The sequence below is a fragment of the Halichoeres trimaculatus genome, unplaced genomic scaffold, assembly GCF_033239565.1.
Source record: "Halichoeres trimaculatus isolate MK-OKI-2021-1 unplaced genomic scaffold, fHalTri1.1 fHalTri1_scaffold_22, whole genome shotgun sequence".
In the NCBI taxonomy this organism is placed as follows: Eukaryota; Metazoa; Chordata; class Actinopteri; order Labriformes; family Labridae; genus Halichoeres; species Halichoeres trimaculatus.
In genome coordinates this window covers 22153274-22173220 of record NW_027437200.1, presented here as the reverse complement: position 1 = coordinate 22173220, position 19947 = coordinate 22153274, and the positions used below count along the sequence as shown (strand labels likewise).

General features: G+C 39.9%; 3 protein-coding genes across 3 annotated transcripts; all 3 read left to right on the top strand.

Annotated features, from left to right (window-relative positions):
- Window positions 1-3044: 3044 nt before the first annotated feature.
- LOC141784538 (GTPase IMAP family member 7-like) lies at window positions 3045-6037 on the top strand. Its single transcript, XM_074662377.1, has 2 exons — window positions 3045-3051; window positions 5046-6037. Exons 1-2 carry the CDS (start codon window positions 3045-3047, stop codon window positions 6035-6037), a joined length of 999 nt encoding a protein of 332 aa, XP_074518478.1.
- Window positions 6038-7502: 1465 nt separating this feature from the next.
- Window positions 7503-11747, top strand: LOC141811156 (tripartite motif-containing protein 16-like). Its single transcript, XM_074699097.1, has 7 exons — window positions 7503-7829; window positions 8958-9350; window positions 9442-9537; window positions 9782-10015; window positions 10227-10389; window positions 10972-11031; window positions 11113-11747. Exons 1-7 carry the CDS (start codon window positions 7593-7595, stop codon window positions 11676-11678), a joined length of 1749 nt encoding a protein of 582 aa, XP_074555198.1. The 5' UTR covers window positions 7503-7592; the 3' UTR covers window positions 11679-11747.
- Window positions 11748-12801: 1054 nt separating this feature from the next.
- On the top strand, window positions 12802-17950 carry LOC141811154 (E3 ubiquitin/ISG15 ligase TRIM25-like). Its single transcript, XM_074699096.1, has 7 exons — window positions 12802-13070; window positions 14179-14574; window positions 14657-14752; window positions 14921-15154; window positions 15242-15416; window positions 15509-15568; window positions 16786-17950. Exons 1-7 carry the CDS (start codon window positions 12834-12836, stop codon window positions 17355-17357), a joined length of 1770 nt encoding a protein of 589 aa, XP_074555197.1. The 5' UTR covers window positions 12802-12833; the 3' UTR covers window positions 17358-17950.
- The last annotated feature ends 1997 nt before the right edge of the window (window positions 17951-19947 follow it).

The window sequence follows — 19947 nt, the reverse complement described above, 5'->3', positions numbered from 1 at the left end:
GATGGGTGGATGGATGATCTCTGAATGGTTGATGAATGGAAAATGGATGGATGGATGAATAGTGGGATGGATGGATGGATGGATGGATGGATGGATGGATGGATGGATAGATGGGTGGATAGATGGGTGGATAGATGGGTGGATGGATGATCTCTGAATGGTTGATGAATGGAAAATGGATGGATGGATGAATAGTGGGATGGATGGATGGATGGATGGATGGATGGATGGATGGATGGATGATCTCTGAATGGTTGATGGATGGATGGATGGATGGATGGATGGATGGATGGATGGATGGGTGGATGATCTCTGAATGGTTGATGGATGGATGGATGGATGGATGGATGGATGGATGGATGGATGGATGGATGGATGATCTCTGAATGGTTGATGGATGGGTGGATGGATGGGTGGATGGATGGATGGATGGATGATGAATGGATGGATAGATCAGTTAATAGAAGGATTGATGACTAGCTGAAAACAGATTGATGGTAGGAGGATGGAATAATTGATGGATGGATGGATGGGTGGATGATCTCTGAATGGTTGATGGATGGGTGGATGGATGGGTGGATGGATGGATGGATGGATGATGAATGGATGGATAGATCAGTTAATAGAAGGATTGATGACTAGCTGAAAACAGATTGATGGTAGGAGGATGGAATAATTGATGGATGGATGGATGTGTAGATGGGCGATTCCTGAATTGAAGTATAGATGAGTACGTGGATGGATGGATGAATAGACGGATAGATGTATAGATGGATAAATAAATGGATGTATCGATGGATGGGTAGGAGGGTGGATTAACTGATGGTTGGAGAGGTGGTGGTAATTCTGCTGAACTCAAATCCATAATGATAGATTTTCCTTAGTCACTGTGGTTAGCGTGAGTCTTTGTGATTCACTCCTGTTGTAAATAACAGTTTATATTAGTGGGGGCTTAAATTAACCTGTATAAACAGTGAGAAAGTGTTACTGCTGCTTTCGAGGAGCTCAAATAAAAAAGTCTGGAAAGTTCATGAAATTTCTTGCTTTGCCTCAACACTTGTAGAAACCTTTTGGAAAAACCTGCAGCGTTCACTGATCCATGACGTTACTGCTTCACTTTCAGTACGCAAAGTCAGATCATCAGGTTTAACTCTTACGTACCTTTCATTTTTTTCCTTCCTCTGTGTCCATGGTGTTCTTTAATAGTTTAAATCATATGTTTGTTTGTTTTTTTATAGAAATGTTTCATGCTTCAATAAATCTTCTGATTGGTCATGTGTGATTCCAGTGACTTCTTTAACAACAAACATATTAATGTCAGAGTAAAAGAGCCGTGCTGGGAAATATCCAACACCATTATCATGAATCAATCAATCAATTCTTATAAAACAGAAATAATTTGAAGGCAAACGTGTCTTCATGTACAAGAAATGAAACCAGTCATTCAGCACTCAGAGAGGCTTCATTGTCTGTTAAATTTGTGGGTTTGATTCCCAGAACTCTGGGAAGGTGCCATCAAAAAGACAAAAACAAAACCACCAAAAGTTATTCTTAGCTTGTTCTGACGCCCCCCTGAAGAGGTATGACAGGGTGCAGCGCCGCAGGTGCAAGACTGTTCCAAATTGAACAAATCTAGTGTCCATTTGCCTATAGCGCAACACGCTTATCATCTTTTTCTAGTTCTTAATCAGTTTTTGTGTAACAGTTTGGTCAAATTGATACGGTGGGATACCTCCACCTCACATTAAACCATCCTTTTCTGGCTTTACTGTCCAGCCTGTTCTTACGGGGCTAATACTGAAACACCAAAACAGATTCCTGAAGACCAGACTTTGGGAACAACTCCCTGTAAAGGTATGAAAGGTGCAGCTTCCATCTGTGCCAAAACTCCACCGATCAGGTTACAGAGATTACAAAACAAGGAAAGTAAAGGAAGGTTTCACACTTTCTCTGTTAACTGGATCTAGATTTCTGACTTCTTTCCTCTGAATTCTGAGATTGAGATGTCTTAAAACATAGAATTATCACTTTGTCAAATGAAATTTCAATATCACAATAATGAGATTTTTAAGTCATAAAAATGTTATATCTTATTTTTACTGAGCTTATATCTAAAATCATGTTTTTCAGTGCTTTTAAACACTTTCTGTATTTACACAAGATTTCTGGGGCCTAATTTTCCAAGCAGTTATACATGATCATATCTGAATGAAATTTTCAAAGTGTCCAATTTTTGATACATTTTCATTGAATCCAAACTTCAACATGATTTTTCTTTATTTGTTTGTGGGATAAAATTTATGCCATGGAAAAATGAATTTCAATCATTATACTGAATGTGAAAAGCATGATCTGAAATAAAATTTAATGTTAGGAACTGAATTAAGGTGTTTTTAAATTATATTAAAACTAGTCGCAAATTTAAATTTAACTTCCTGTATTCTTTGAAGTGTCCTTTAATTTAAAAAAAAAAAAAAAAAAAAAAAGTTTTAATATTCTGAACTGAGATTAAATTGTTAAAATGGACCTGGATATTGCAAACTGTTTTTTTTTTATTTCAAGAAGGCTATTTTTGTAGATTTGAATTTCTAAGTAGGTAAAAAAAAATTAAAAGTAAATAAATTCTGTTTCAAAATATGAAATTCAATGTCACACAATGCTTTTCAAATTAAATAAAATAAATTCAGTTTCTAGTGGCACAAATTTCGGACACTATTTAATCACCTTCCTCTTATCCTCTTATTTTAGCTCTTATCATCAAGACAGAAAAATACCTTAACCAGTAAACTAGAACTGGTTGTGCAAATTAAAAAAACAAAACAAAAAACAAACAGATTACATATCAATCTTTTATTCTCAAATTTGTATGTCTGGTCATTTTGAGACTAACAGAAAAGTTGTTGTATAAAACGTGTATGGACAGGTGACTGTGCTGTGTAGGTGCGGCTTGTCAATGAGTTCAGCCGGTAGAGAATGAAAAAACAGTCAAACCACAACTTAAGAACGGGTTAAACACGCAGGGAGAACATCAAGAAGGCGACAACATGGAGGGTGAGTTAATTTTTCACCTCATTTCTGCAGTTAACTGAAAATATTTTATTTAGGATGTGTTAAAAATTCTAAAACTTTTTTAACCTATGTTTAGGAACATTTTTGATCAGATCACTTTGTTGCAGATTTTGTTGGAATCAGAATGTTTGTTGTTGATATGAATAAGTAAATAAAGAAAAATAAATGAGTTATGTGGTAAATTGAATTTTTGTCATATAAATTTAGGTAAGGTGTCATAAAAAAAATCAGTTGTGTCCATCTGAAAGTCAAATAGGACATAGACTTGATCACTTGTAATGAAGTTGTGGTGACTTTAAAGGTCCCTTTGCATGTCTTTTGGCGCCATCTTCTGGACGGATCGTTTTTTGTCTATAGTGTATTTACTGAGCAAATACTGAACAAACTCTTACCTGCAGGTCAACAAACCTCAGATCAGAAAACTAGTTATTATAGAGTAATTAGTTTTAATTCTTCAATTTCACCAATCTATGAGTGAAGCTTTCATGTTATCTGTACCAGAAACATCTTAACAACATCACAGGGACCATTGCATGCCAACTTTTGTCAACAACCAACAAATAAAAACTTTTTTCTGTTAATCTGTGAGGCCCCCTTAACTTGAGGGTACCGGCAGGTTGGTGGGCCCCAGGTGACTGCCCACCTTGGCCGTGCATTAAGACATCTCTGATCTACACAATTAGAAAAGGATGCACATTTTCAGGAACACTGGTTCTTAAAGGAAAATTAATATTGCCAACTAAATCTGAACTCTTTTTTTTTTTTTTTGACTAATGGGCCTTCTGACAGTAAGGTGGCCTCCTGGTGGAACTAAGCCAGGAGTCAATGGGTTTGAGGCGTAACAGCCCAACATGAGCGGGGAGAGGATCCTTTAAGGCCTGTTTCCGCCAAGCGGTTCAGTTTGGACGTCTCAGTACAGCACGCATTTTGTAGCATTTCCATTGACTAATACCAGGACAGGTTAACAAATTAACCGACCCATACCGTCCCACTTTTTGGTACCCCTCTGTTTGGGTGCCAGACATACCAATCTGGCCCCAGAAGGTGGAGCCACAACACTGCACTTCCTGTGTGACAGCGGGACACAGGCTGTTTCCCAAAGCCCAGGTACCTTGCCTTGCCTTGGTCTAATGTGGGCGTGGGCAGGCATCCACATCATCAGATGCTGACTAAGTGCTGTTCCAATGTTCATGTCCTCCTCCGGAGGCATATGTCCTCCGTTTGGTAAGCATGTGGCTATAAATACCCAACATGCAACGTGTGTATCTACAAAAAAGGAAAAAATGTAAGGAAAAGACACACCTGAGAGAGACACTCCAGTGGAGGTGCGTGGTAAATTCCAATTCAAATGTAAGCAAAAAAATACACCTCTGAAAATAACAACTTATACCATGTCCAACACTTGACTCTTTTGTGTGTCACTTATGTAACTACAATTACTGAGAAAATGCACCTGCAGAGTGTCAATGATGTGACAATAAAAAAAGCAAAAAGCGTACAAAGGTGGCAAGCCATGACAATATTTGTAGCCGCTTGAGCATACGGTCTACTCCCACATTTGTATTTATCTTTCCAAGCACTGTTCACAGTGCAACACGTGTTATGTGAGACAAAAAATGAGCTAGATTACATGGTGGACTTGACTCCATTCAAAAAGTGTTGTTGTAGCCTAGCTTGCGTGAGGGTTTTCCCATTCTGAGTAGGGCATTTCATCTTTGCAACAACTGCTGATGTCAAATAGCCGAATTCCGGTAACTAAAGCTAGCTAACCATATCAAAGGTTAGCTAGTTTAGGTCATCCACTGTTTTCAACATATCCCTCAATCTGCCCCAATACAAACAAGTTGTTTTCTTTTTAACAAACATGCTAGCCTCCTCATCCCAGCTGGATCTAGATTTAGCTGCTTCCATGTAGATATGTAGCTGCTAGCTGTGTAGCACAGAATGACGATTCAGTGTCTTTTGTCTCTGACCAGCGCTGACTCCAACGAGGATCATCCTGCTTGGAAAATCGGGAGCAGGGAAAAGCAGCCTAGCTAACACCATTTTTGGAGAGAACGCGTTCAACATAAACTCCACTCCCCTTTCAGATACAAGTCTGTCCAAGGCAAAAACCAGATCTGTCCAGGGAAGAAGAATCACTCTGATCGACACTCCCGGTTTCTTCGACACGGAAAGGTCAGAGGAAGAGATGAAGCCTGAGATGGTGAGGTGTATCGCAGAGTGCGCCCCCGGGCCTCATGCTTTTCTCATTGTTCTCAAAGTGGAGAAATTCACCGCTCAGGAGCAGGCCGTCATGGAAAAGTTACGTCAATCTTTCTCTGAAGAAGCCTTAAGATATTCTGTCGTAGTCTTCACCCACGGTGACCAGCTCCCTGAGGACATAAGTATCGAGGAGTTCGTCAAACAGAACAAAAATCTGAGAGATCTGGTGCAGAAGTGCGGAGGCCGGTGCCATGTTGTTGATAACAGATACTGGAAAGCTGGCGATGAAAGCAGCTACAGGAGCAACAAATTCCAGGTGGCAGAGCTTCTCAACACCATTCACAGGATGACTGAGGGGAACAAAGGAAGCTACTACACCAATGACATGCTCCAAGAAGTCAAGAGAGAAATGCAGAGAGAGGAGGAGCGCATCAGAAGAGCATCAGGAAACATGTCACAGGAAGAGGTTTGGGATCAGGCCAAAATCAGCACTTTTGACTGGCTAATGATTAAATCAGCGGGTATCATAACAGGAGCTTTGCTAGAGGTTCTTCTTGGTGTTGCTTTTACGCTAACATCAACAGAAGGAGGGCAAGGGTTAGTTGTAGCAGCAGCTCAAGGATGGGTACTAAAGGGTGGTATGAGAGGGTACAACGCAGCTGAGGGAGCGAAAAGTCCAACAGAAGCTGTGCAAAAGACAATCGAGGAGGTCAAGAAGCAGTTTTTGGTTACAGCAGAACAAAACAGGAGCAAAAGTCAGTGAGACTGAATAAAAAGATGGACTATGTGTTTAATCTCTTAATTCAACAAAAGTGAAGCCAAAAATTCCTCCAATGCCGGTCGCTGAAATACTCTGCCGGTGACTTCATTTGGTGCCAACTTCTTTGAAAGATGAACCCGATGCTAGTTTTGTTAGCATGATAAGAGGTAACTATGTTAAAAAATCACTTTTTTTGATGTGCGTTTTGATTTGATGTTTATATGAAGGAGGTGGGCTTTATGACAAACTGCAGCCACAGTAGAGGGAGCTCTTAACAATTTGGCTTCACTTTTGGGTAGCTGTTGTGCCGTCCATCTTTTCGTTCAGGCCATATATCACAACTCAAAGGTTTATCAGGGAGCAGTAAATGTTAACATTCAATTACTGGTACTAGCTTGTGTCATGTGTTTGTTATTTTTGTTGTCTGATATGACTTCATCTGCCAGTAATGTACGTTTAAATACTTTCTAGGAAACAGGAAGTGGTGGATATTGGGTCAAATTACTCACTTTGTGATCACTCAATCAGTAAAGGGTGAATGTTGGCTTACTCTAAATTCTTACATTAAAATAAGTTTTTATATCTTTTTTGAATCTTTGTTTTGCTATTGCTCGCAAAAGTTATTACTTAATAAAAGGGAGGGTATGTGTTTCAATACATTGCTTATTCATTTATTTTATTCTATTATTTCATTTATTTTTATTCGTTTTTTAGGTTATGACCTCACATGGACTTACCATGGAGGGTAAATGTAAGTGAACCTAAACATTAACAGAACAGATTTTATTTTATTTTTTAATACAAACCATTAAAATTCTGGCATATTTGGTACCCAGGCATGGGCATAGTTTTTTATTATTATTATTATTATTTTATTATTTTTACAGTGAACAAAAATTATTCCGTTTCTGTTAATTCTTCTGACCACTCTCATATGCTGGTTAAGGGGCTTTTTTTTTTTAAATACAATTATGAAGGCTCATCAACCCAGCGTATCTCTCAGGATTCATCCACAAATTAAAAATAGGTCCAAAAAAAACAAAAAACAAAAAGGTTTAAAACTCTGAGAAAAAAGATGCTTTGTTAATCAAAATTAATTTTAAAAAAAGGGGGGGAAAAAAGAAAATATAAACAAACAACATTAAAAACATTATTTGTTTTGGCAAACCAGGGTTGATGTATACCAAAAACAGCCTCATGTTATATAATAATAAGGTTTTATGTTTTAACATAATGCTGAATTAGCACATTATTTTGTGATACTAAAGTTCCTGATTTTTTATGAATTATGAAGATATTTCTTGATACTGAATTATGACATTATTTCAATATACTTAATTCTCAAGGTTAAATATTACTAATCATAATTAACTTCCACTTATATTACATTGTTGCTCCCCAGTCCAATCAGAATGAAATCTGATTGGCTGCTGATCTCAGCCAATAGTCTCGTCTCTCTGAAAAGGCCCGGGAATGGCTGCTTCTGTCGCTAGCCCCGCCTCAGAGAGTAGAGCACCCCAAAAACTGTTTAGAGAAAACTAAACTAAACTTTACCAAAATGGCTGAGAGTCAGAAGGAGCACGGTGTGGAGCTAGAACCGAGTCAGTTCTGCTGTTCGGTGTGTTTGGACCTGCTAAAGGACCCCGTCACTATCCCCTGTGGACACAGTTACTGTAAAGGCTGCATTGAGGGTTTCTGGGACCAGAATGAGGAGAAAGGAAACTGTACCTGTCCGCAGTGCCGGGAAACCCTCAACCCCAGACCGGTTCTCCGGAGGAACCACATGCTGGCTGAGGTAAGGACGGTGAAATTTATCGAGATATGTATGTTTCATTATGAAAAAACAGGGATAGTCGTTCATATTACTCCAGGTATTGCTCCAGCTAACGGATAGAACCGATCGGAGTGAGACGTTTTACTGTGTATCACTCCGCCTGAGCAAGGTGCTTTAAATACTGCTGATTTACGTCACAGCAGACAGTCACCGAACAACCGTTAAGGACTAATTTCACCAAAGAAACTTCCAGAAAAATTGTATAGGCCTTTAAATGATCACGTTGTTTGTTTTAGTTGCTGGTCTGCCGAATCATAACGTAAAAATGAACACGACAGCAGGCTAATTAGCATGTTTACAAGTTCATGTCAGGTTATGGAGCCTTGTTATTCCTGCCTAAAATAGGTCCTCTTTTCTGGTCGTTTACTTTTTATCACCTCGCATAAAACACATTTAATGAAGTATTTGGACTAAGATAAATAAGTGTTTGGTATTAATAATCTTCTCTAAACTTCTTAAATCAACGTTTCAGATGTTTGTTTAATGTGTAGTCCACATTTCTGTTGGTATAATAGTATTTTATATGACATTTTTACCATTTCAACCAATTAAATGACAACACTTGTTAACACTTGTCACAATACAGTGACAAGAGTTAACTAATTCACTTACGTAGACATAATGAAAGATGAAATTAGTTCAAAATCATTTACAATTTTAATTTTTACAGTGCAGTAGATTAATATTCATATTCATAGAAACTTTTTTGGGCATTTTAAGACTTTTTTTTAAAGAAAAACATTACAGAAATTCACATTTCTGCAGTTGAAAAATTTGGCCATGTCTTTCAGCCTTTTCTAGACTTTTAATATTATTTTAATTATTATTTTATATTAAAAAAGAAGGGAAAGACTCAAAATGTATGAAGAGTTTGGAATATATGCCAGTTTAAGTCATACCTGTAATAGAAGAAATTAATATGTTTTTTGCTGTAAAATTCTTCCGAATGTTTTTTGACTTCCAGCATGAGAATTTAATTTTTAACACATTTTTTTTTGATTGATTTATGAAGTGAGAAGTCATGTCATTGCTCTGTGTGTTGTAAACATCTATAGTTTTACTAACGGTGTCTCTTTCTCTCCGCCTCAGGTTGTTGAGATGATAAAGAGAAGAGACACACAGCTGTCTCCTTCTCTTCCTGAGGCGACCACCGCTGATGCCGAGGCTTGCTCTGGTCCAGAGGACGTCCCCTGTGACTTCTGTCCTGAGACCAATCCCAGAAAAGCCACCATGTCGTGTCTGGCATGCGTGGCTTCCTTCTGTCCTGTTCACCTCGAGCCTCATTACAGCGTTCCTGTGCTGAAGACGCACCAGCTGGTTTCAGCCTCCGTCCCCCTGCAGGAGAAGATGTGCACCAAGCACAACAAGCTGATGGAGGTCTACTGCAGGACGGACAGGAAGTGTATCTGCTATCTGTGCGTCATCGATGAGCATAAGAGCCACAACACAGTTTCTGCTGCTGCAGAGAGGGAAGAGCAACAGGTGGGGGAAAGTTTAAAAAATATTTTAAACTTCTATTTATTTAATTTTTGTCATTCTATTCTAATACAGCTGCATAAACATTGTCTTCCAGAAAGAGCTGACTGTGAACCAGAAAAAAGTCCAGGAGAGAGGAAAGGGGAGAGAAAATGAGCTGACAGAGCTGCTGGAGGCTCTGAAGGATTTCAAGGTTTGGAGAATAAGTCCCCGGTCAGACTTTGACATGAATACTTATCAGAGAAAGCTAGCTAACCACTTTTTCTGTCAAGGGTTGGAGCTTTTCCCAGCTCTCTTGTAACTGAAATTTCACAGTAACAACTTTTACAGTGCACTGCTACTAGACAAGTGTTGTCACTCCTTTAAAGGTGCAGCCAACCTGGTTTAATCCACTAATTTCTTTAAGGGTTCATTCACTCATTCATTTGTTTATTCAGGAATCCAGCCAGGCTGCAGTGGAGAGCAGCAAAAAGATCTTTGGTGACCTGACGTTGTTCTTGAAGCAAAACTGCACTTTGGTTAAGCAGCTGATCCAGGATCAGGAGGAGGTGGCGGTGGCTCAGGCCGAGGAGCTGCAGCTCCAGCTGGAGGAGGAGATCACCAAGCTGAAGCAGAGAGACACAGAGCTGGAGAGGATTTCTCATGTTGACGACCACATCCACTTCATCCAGGTACGAGTCAGGTGTGAAAATGAAAGATGTCACTGACGTCATCTCACTCTCTAATGAACAGCTGGGTGAAGCAGTTAAACCTAAAAGTCATCTCATCACCACGTCGTCTGATTTAACGTCCACATAAACCCTCATCACAAATCTGCATTTCTACTAGTTTCTTGTTTTGTTTTGTTGCTCACTGCTCACCTCCTCACTGAATCCACTCCAGACTTTTCAGTCCCTGTCTGCTTCCTGTGAATCTCCACACCTGGCCGATGGTCTTGTTGTCCGCCCCAAACACACATTCAGAAAAGTGACAGACGCCATGATGGAGCTGAAGGATGACATTGAGAGCCTCTTGAAGCAAAGATTGTCCAGAATCACATCCACAGGTAAAAAAATGAAATATTGAATAGAACAGTATAGAAAATACTTTACTTATCCCTGAGGGGAAATTCAGGAGGAGTCACAGCAGCAATCAAGAAAACAAAGTAAGAAAGTGTATAGAAAGTGCAAAAAGCTCCATAAGAAAATAGATGCTGACAGCTTGTCCATCATTCTCCTGTCAGCCAGCCTCCACCTCCACAGGGTCCAGGACTGAGCTTCTTAGCTCAGTGTTAGCTCCGTTAGCCATGTCTGTGAATAGCATGATGCTACTCAGCCTTCTGGTATTCCCTCTGTTGCTGGGTTAGCACAGCTAGCTCGTCCATCTTATTGGAGATAGATCTTATGTTCCCAATAACGATGGATGGAAGGACAGGTCGATGTCGTCACTTCTTAGCTCACACCTGAGAACCAGCACATCGTCCTCACCTCCTTGTCCTCTCCTTGTGGGTAAACATCAGGCTTAGCACCAGTTAGCATCGACATGCTACAGGCTGGTAATAGCTGATTTCACATGTGAACAATGCAGCCATGGGTACGTGTAGGACCTCCAGACAAACACGGGAGTAAAATGTTCTTTTCTTTTTCAGTGTCCACTGTGAACGTCCTGAAACAACCTGAGCCAAAGACCAGAGGAAAGTTTTTACGCTGTGAGTGAAATTTAGTAGAGTTTTATTCTTTGAAGATCTGAATTTTCCAAAGCTCATTTGATTATTTTCTCCTCTTTTCAGATTCCTGCCCTCTGAAACTGGATCAGACAGCAGTCTCCCAAAACATGACCCTGTCACAAGAACACCTGCGAGCAACAACTAAGACAGAGAAAAGACTTTATAACAATCACAGTGATATACAGATGTATAAAATAAAGAAGATCACAGACACAGAGCAGGTGTGGTGCTGTGAGGCTTTGACTCAGAGATGTTACTGGGAGGTCTACCTGTACGGTTATTCATGGAGTGTGGCGGTGTCATACAAAGACAAGAATCAAACAACATTTAACTCTGAGTTTGGACAGGACAACAGATCGTGGAGTTTGGAGGTCTCCAGCAGTTGTTGCTCTTTCAGACACAACAACCAAACCAAGAGAGTATTAGACTCATCCTGCTCCCAGATTGGAGTGTACCTGGATTATCCAGAAGGTATCCTGTCCTTTTATGGTGTCTCCAGCTCCAGGATGACTTTGCTCCACAGAGTAGAAAACACCTTCACTGAGCCCCTCTATCCGTGCATCGGGTTCAGAGATGATGCTTATAACATAGACATGGCTTGTTTCGCCCGAATCAACAAGATCTGGTGATAGCTTTGATTCCAGGTCAGTGACTGAGCTCAGGGATAGACCAAGCTGTCCTAAACAGTCACATGTTGATCTCCTTCATCTCCTTAAGCTAAATCTTGACCTGAATAAACAGTAACATCTATTTAACATAAACATTAGCATAATGTCATTGAAATCTCAGGCTAACGTCAAAATCAAAACATTTTTTCCGTCCCAAAAAAATCAGAATTTGTCAGTTTTACTTGTTTATGAAAGTTAAAACACTTTCCTGTTAGCATCGTTAGCTGACACTGCCATAAGCTAGGTAAACCTTGGCTTGCTAAACTAAGGTTTTCATGACATTATCAAACAGAAATGTCAGGTTTGTTTTTTTCTAGCTACAATTAGCTAACAGTGATAATCTAAAGTGGTGGAATGCTAATACTTAAATGCTAATATTTTATACTGATTCATGTCAGCAAGGGTGTAGGACTGTTTGTTGTTGTTTTTACATTTGCATGTTTCCCTTTGATAATAAAACTTTAAATGTGTTTTATAACATTTGTTTCGTTGTGCTCATATGTAAGCAGTCATTCATATTTTAATTATTTACAGTACGGTGTTGATATGAAGCTTAGTTTACTTTCATAATATCACTGAAGTTCACTGGTTAACATGGATTTTCCCATCATCTAATTATTACTCACTTAGGGGTGTATACAATTTGAGTATGTTTATATTTCATACATTGTACAGCTTAACTTCACCTTTTATCCTTTTTTATTAACAGTGTTTTTAATATGTTATGTAGAACTCATAGTAGAACTGTACTATTTTACTGTATTGAGTTCTATAACAGGTCATTTTATTATTCTTTAAAAACGAGCTTTGTTCTAGACGAAGAGAGAAATAAAGAGTTTTCAACGACCGGCCATGAACAGTTATGGAACACGTGTGGTTGACTAATCATGTATGACAGTCAGAACCTTTTATACAGTCTATGATGTCAGCAAGGTCACACGTCACTGATTAGAATGAAATCTGATTGGCTGTTGACACCAGCCAATAGTCTTGTCTCTCTGAAAAGACCCGGGAATCTTAAGATCGTGGTTGGCTGCTTCTGTCGCTAGCTCCGCCTCAGAGAGGAGAGCATCTGACAATCTCTGTTCAGAGAAAACGAAACTTGACTTTGTGAAAATGGCTGAGAGTCAGAAGGAGCACGGTGAAGAGCTGGAACCGAGTCAGTTCTGCTGTTCGGTGTGTTTGGACCTGCTAAAGGACCCCGTTGGCATCCCCTGTGGACACAGTTACTGTAAAGGCTGCATTGAGGGTTTCTGGGACCAGAATGAGGAGAAAGGAAACTGTACCTGTCCTCAGTGCCGGGAAACCTTCCACCCCAGACCGGTTCTTCGGAGGAACCACATGCTGGCTGAGGTAAGGACGGTGAAATTTAACGACATATTCTTTGTTAGTGTTAACTACGGGTTAAACAATTAGAAAATAGCAATGAATGCGGATATAGAACAGATAAAGAGTGAGACTTTTTACCCCTTATCACTCCGCCTGAGCCAGTGTGCTGTCATCCCAACAGACCGTCACCAAACACCCGTAATGGACTAATTTCACCAAAGTAATTTACAGCATATCTGTATAGGCCATTAAACGTTTAAGTGGTTTGATAGAGAAGTTGCAGTTTTGCTGAATCATGTAGTAACAAAAAAAAATAAAGACTAAAATAAATGGGCGTATTCTGCGTGACGTCATACGTCTGTTTCTGAAGCGGAGTTTTGAAGCAGATAGGGGGCGTGGCCATATTCATGAACCCAAGAGGGAAGTGACCTCAGACTCAAGAAACTTGAGACTAAGTACATTAAACAAATTTTATTAAATATATTGTAAGATAGGTAAGATAAAACTTATGAAGAGCCTAGAGTCTGTGTTGATGTGAATAGTTGATGATGAGCCAACTTCATCTGGATAGTTTGACTGCCAACATGAGATTTATATTTTGGACATAACACTTATTTAAATTTATTGATTAAATCACTTAATAATTGTACTTAATATCTATTTAATATATTTCTTTATAAATTGTCAGAGGGTCTTGTCTGAAGTCTCACCTTTTTTAACTGATTTCCCAGGAAGAAAAAAATAATATAATAATAATAATAATAATAATAATAATAATAAGCTTTATTTATGTAGCACTTTTCAGAACCAAGTTACAAAGTGCTTAATCAGGCAGCAAACAAGATCAGATAAAAGAAAGAAATACTAATAGAATGTAAAAACAGTATGGTGAAACAAAAATTAAAGTAATATGAAATAAAAAGTGACTTAAAAAAGGGCTACAGACTTGGCAACCTGGATTTTGTCTTGGAGCAAATGCCGTGTCTTCTTTGCTTTAAGTGGAGTTACTGGCCAGTCGTGTCATTGTTCTGTGTTTTTGAAAGTGTTACAGTCTGAGTCAGTGCTTGTTGAGTGTGTTATAAACATCTATAAATTTACTAACGGTGTCTTTTTCTCTCCTCCTCCTCCTCAGGTTGCTGAGATGTTAAAGAGGAAAGGCACACAGCTGACTCCTCCCTCTCTTCCTGAGGCGAACATCACTGATGCCGAGGCTTGCTCTGGTCCAGAAGACGTCCCCTGTGACTTCTGTCCTGAGACCAAGCCCAGAAAAGCCACCATGTCGTGTCTGGCATGCGTGGCTTCCTTCTGTCCTGTTCACCTTGAGCCTCATCGCAGCGTTCCTGTGCTGAAGAAGCACCAGCTGGTTTCAGCCTCCGTCCCCCTGCAGGAGAAGATGTGCACCAAGCACAACAAGCTGATGGAGGTCTACTGCAGGACGGACAGGAAGTGTATCTGCTATCTGTGCGTCATCGATGAGCATAAGAGCCACAGCACAGTTTCTGCAGCTGCAGAGAGGGAAGAGCAACAGGTGGGAAAGACTTGTACATTGTTGAAAAAGAAGTTTCTGTTGTTATTGTTGTTAATATAGCTGCATACACACTGTCTTCCAGAAAGAGCTGACTGTGAAGCAGAAGGAAGTCCAGGAGAGAGGAACAGAGAGAGAAGAGGAGCTGACAGAGCTGCTGGAGGCTCTGAAGGATTTCAAGGTTTGAAAATAAGTACTGTTTGAAGAAAAATAGGTAAACCCCTTTGAATTACCTTCCCCCTCTGGATATTCCCTCTAGATAACCACATTGGTTTGTTTAAAATTGACTGTGACTGTAAATGTAAGTGTGGCAGCAAGGATTTATTTATTTAATCATGTGATTATTCAGAAATCCAGCCAGGCTGCAGTGGAGAGCAGCAGTAACATCTTTGATGAGCTGACCTCGTCCTTCACGGAGAAGTGCACTTTGGCAAAGCAGCTGATCTTGGCTCGGGAGGAGGTGGCAGTGGCTCAGGCCGAGGAGCTGCAGCTCCAGCTGGAGGAGGAGATCACCAAGCTGAAGCAGAGAGACACAGAGCTGGAGAGGATTTCTCATGTTGACGACCACATCCACTTCATCCAGGTACGAGTCAGGTGTGAAAATGAAAGATGTCACTGATTGTCTCTCATTCTCCAATGAATGCTCACCTCCTCACTGAATCCCCTCTAGACTTTCCAGTCCCTGTCTGCTTCCTGTGGATCTCCACTCAGATTCACAGACACGCCCAGTGGTCCTGTTGTCCGCTCCAAACATACGTTCAAACCTGTGACAGATCGCATTTCTAAACTCAAGGATGACATGGAGGGCCTCCTGAAGCAAACATGGCCCAGCATCACATCCACAGGTAAGAAAGACAGATACATATATTAAAAAAAACTAGAGCTATGTATTATTGTAATCCAAAGTGGCTGTATTAATACTTTTTTTCTTTTTCAGTGTCCGCTGTGAACATCCTGAAACAACCTGAGCCAAAGACCAGAGAAGAATTTTTACGCTGTTAGTGAAATCTAGTAGATTTTAATTCTATAAAGATCTGGGCCCATACACACGTTCAGTCATTAAACAAACGGGACCTTCAGTCCTAATGCTCTGTTATGGAACAGCCCGTTTAGCTGCAGCGTTAGCCACATGTATGACTGCAAATTATCGTCCAGTTTACTAATTACACCATGAAAGAGACGCAGGTGCAGATTATGTCATAACTAAGGGGAACCTCCTGGAAAACCCCATCAAACAGAGTCAAACTGTCTACCACTCAGAAACAGTGAAAAACCTGGTGAGCTGTAACGGTGTGACTGAGAGAAGGTCAAGGAGAACATTTTTTAGCCAGAGGAATGGAGATTTGATTACAAGAATACACAAACAGCTGTTATCAGTGAGTCAATCAGGTAAACAAAGAGAAAGAGAAAGTTGTCCGTGGATGTTTCCTCTGTATTCCTTTCAGTCGCCTTCTGTGGCAGCTCTTCTTCTGTGTGCTCCGGTTCATACAGGTATCCTTTTGGTTCCAAAGTGAATGGAACTTCATCGTCGCTGCCATACTCACTCATTTTGAATTTCCTACGCTGCCTCACAATCCTTAGAGTACAAACAAAAGATTACGATACTTGATCAAACTTACACGAGGCTACAACCGGCGTCCGAAGCATAGCTTGTTTACATTCCCTACAGCTGAAAGGAGGAGGGGGGACGGAGCGCACTAGCACTGCACGGAAGGATACATGACCAGTTAGTTAGGTCCAGATAAATGTTTATATTTCCGAAGACTTAATGCACTTAAAAAATATTTAATGTAGCGTACTCTTAAACTGTGGTATTACTTTTTGATTTTAGTTCTTGTAGGCAGAGAGAATATAGCTTTTGAATCTGGTACCGTCTGTCTCTGTTTCCTCGTCACCATCGATTACAGTCTGTGTCTTACTGAGGGAGAGGAGACAACTGTCTACTGTATCTAATGTCCTTAGTGGTCACATAGAGCTCATACAACCCCACTTCAAAAAAACCGAACTATCCCTTTAAAGCAGTTTATGAACTCCAACATTTCACTACAGACGTTTGAAAGCAAAGAGTGAATTGAACTTACTGCTGAACATACTGCTTATCAGCTTCTTTTGGCTGTTAGTACAAACGGTCCGTTTTCCCTGCTAATGGCTTGTCATGCATACGGGCCCTGAACTTTCAAAGCTAATTTAATGTCTTTTTTCTCCCCTCTTCAGATTCCTGTCCTCTGAAACTGGATCAGAGAGCAGTCTCCCAAAACATGACCCTGTCACAAGGAGACCTGCAGGCAACAACTACGAGAGAGCAAAGATCTTACTTTGATAATTTTCAACAAGCCTTGTCATATAAAACAGAGAGGATCACAGGCACAGAGCAGGTGTGGTGCTGTGAGGCTTTGACTCAGAGATGTTACTGGGAGGTCAAATTGTATGGTTCTACTTGGAGTGTGGTGGTGTCATACAAAGACAAGAATCAAACATCATTGAACTCTGAGTTTGGACAGGACAACAGGTCGTGGAGTTTGGAGCGCTCCAGCAGTTGTTGCTCTTTTAGACACAACAACCAGACCAAGAGAGTATTAGACTCATCCTGCTCCCAGATCGGAGTGTACCTGGATTATTCAGAAGATGTTCTGTCCTTTTATAAAGTATATGGCTCCAAGATGACTTTGCTCCATAGAGTAGAAAACACCTTCACTGAGCCCCTCTATCCGTGCATCGGGTTCAAAGATGATGGGTCTAACAGAGAAACTGCTTATAATGCAAAGCTGATCAAGATCTGGAGTTAGCTTTCATTCCAGGTCAGTGACTGTCCTAAACCATGTCACATGCTGGCTCAAATGTTCGTACGGCTTCATATCCTAAAGATAAACACAGTAGTTAATAAAGAGTAATATCTATTAAATATATAGAGAAGAATAATTGACTTGCTGACTCAGGCTAACGTCAACATCAAAATCCCAAAAAGTAGAATATGATTAATAAAAGTTTATTTATTAAGTGAGAATTTAAGATATTCCAGACCTGTCACAAGTTTTTTTTCTTTTTTACAATTGTGAAAGTTATGTCCTACAGTTCAACTGGTGAAAAATATTGTCAAAATATTTTTCTAATTTTTGCTTACTGAATTAATTTTCATTTTAAGAATATATAGATAAGAATAAAACAAACTGACTGGCTGATCTTTTTTTTTTTTTACTTCAGTATCAACCACTTTGCTAGCTGAAATTGCTGTTAGATTAAAATGTGATGTCTTTTATATATTGCTCAGTTTGACGATAGCCAGGGGTAATGTTAAAATAAGACACTGACTGTTTTAGCTTCTTGTTATGAAAGCTAGGGTGTGGTTTGATGGAGGAACAACATGCTATCAGATATAAAGCTGCTTGAAATATGACCTATGTCCTTTCCTAACTTCACTTGACTGCATGTTTGATATGTTAGCAGTAAGCTGGTCAAAGATGGTGGTTAAGCTTGTCTTATTGTCTTCAGAGTCCTACAGCTGTTGACAGGTATATACAAATAAAGTTCAGCACACTGGATCTGTCTTCATTTTAGTTTTTGGTGTGAAACCTGGCAGCAGATGATATCCTGTAAGTTATCTTTCAGTTTATAAAAATTGTCTTTGAGTTCCATGTCGTGTCTTGTGCAAGTAACGTAACAGTGAGGGCTGGCTTGGAGGGGTTAACAGGTCTAATATGTCACTTTGAGCCAGTCCATATATATATATATATATATATATATATATATATATATATATATATATATATACAGGGCTTGAAGACCTCCGGCATAGTGCCGGAAATCCGGCGTAGACAAACCTGCCAGATTGTGAAATCCTGCAGGTCGGCCTGGCTGCCCTCCGTTGATTTCACTCGATCGAGTTCCGACTGAACCAGTCAGGAAAGAGAGGCGGGAGCTGCAGAGAGCAGCTCCCGCCTCTCTTTCACAAACAAGCAGCAGCGGCCCAAATCCGCTACGTCATACCGTGGCTTGATGCGTATTGGTCTATGAGGAGTGTGACTGGCAGAACGATCGTCCAATATGGCACTGTCCGTCTAATTTGTCAGATAAATGTGCTTCGTGAAGAGAGTAATTAATGACGGAGGCGGAGAGCAGAAGCGGAGTAGCAACCCCTTATAATGAAGCAGTGATATTGAGAGATGTTTTTGGACAACAAAGAAGCTTGGCTTCAGAGAGCAAGTTTACCACGTAATCGGGATACCCGCTCGAAAACTGCGCCGCCAGCGAGTCTGTAATCACGCAATCGGGCGCGCATGGATGTATTTTTCATCCATGCGAATTTCAGTAAAACCGTCACTCCTACTAGCGACTTCGGCGGGTTGAATTATTTAATTGTAGTTTTCTGAAACGGCATCTGAAATACTAAACCCATTGCAGTATGAGACTACGACACCACAACTCCCACGAGCACTGCCTGCACACAGTGTTTGCTCACTGGTCCCTTCGCAAAGTCTTCTACTGACAGGCGCCCCAGACGCGCTGGTCTTCAGCCTTCGTCTCGGACACTGTGACAGCTCCCGGTGTTTAGCGCCTGATAACGTGTTTTAAAACTTCCTCGCGTCTTATTTGCTCTCTATGGTAAACGGATTCCGGGATTTAAGTCACAATCTAGCGCCAAATATTCCGTAACTTGTTAAAAGTGAGGACATTTATCAGACGGAGCTCATTTAAGCTCACAGTGCACCGTTCTCACCAGTAACACTCACCTAGAGCAGGGGAGGAGGAGAGGACAGGAGCACACGTAGAGAAGTGAAACTGATCATAGATATGAGAAGCCGTAGGAACAGTATTTAAACCTCCTAATAAACAAACATTTTAAAAGTTAAATGTAAAAAGTTCACTCTGGAAATAGTGTAAACAAACCAAATCATTCTAAATAAATGAAACTTATGGTCCAGTGTGACTTATGTAGGCCTACGTTATTTTCGTCTTCATGACGCATTTTTTTGACTGATACGACCTCAAAAAATGTATGATAGTACTACGAAGTGACTTGTAGTCCAGAAAGTATGGTACTAGTTTATTAGTGAAAAATTGCTGTTGTAAATAAATATTAAAGTAGACAGTGTTTCTAGAAAGCTCTTTCAGTTTAGTTTTTATTTTTTCAATTAATCTTCAACCTTCACAACTTTCATTGAATGCAATATTATGCTCCTCCTTTAATTACTTTGTTTCAATAGTCTGCATATTTTCATATTTAAGGAGCACAACCATTTCAGAGCTGAATACCTGATTTAGGTAGTCTTTATTTGAGTGTGCACAGGGGTCATTTATATTTAAAAAGGTTTTAAATTTATTTCAGGTAAACTTTAGCATTTCATCATCCGCCTTGATCATATCAAACATAATTATCCA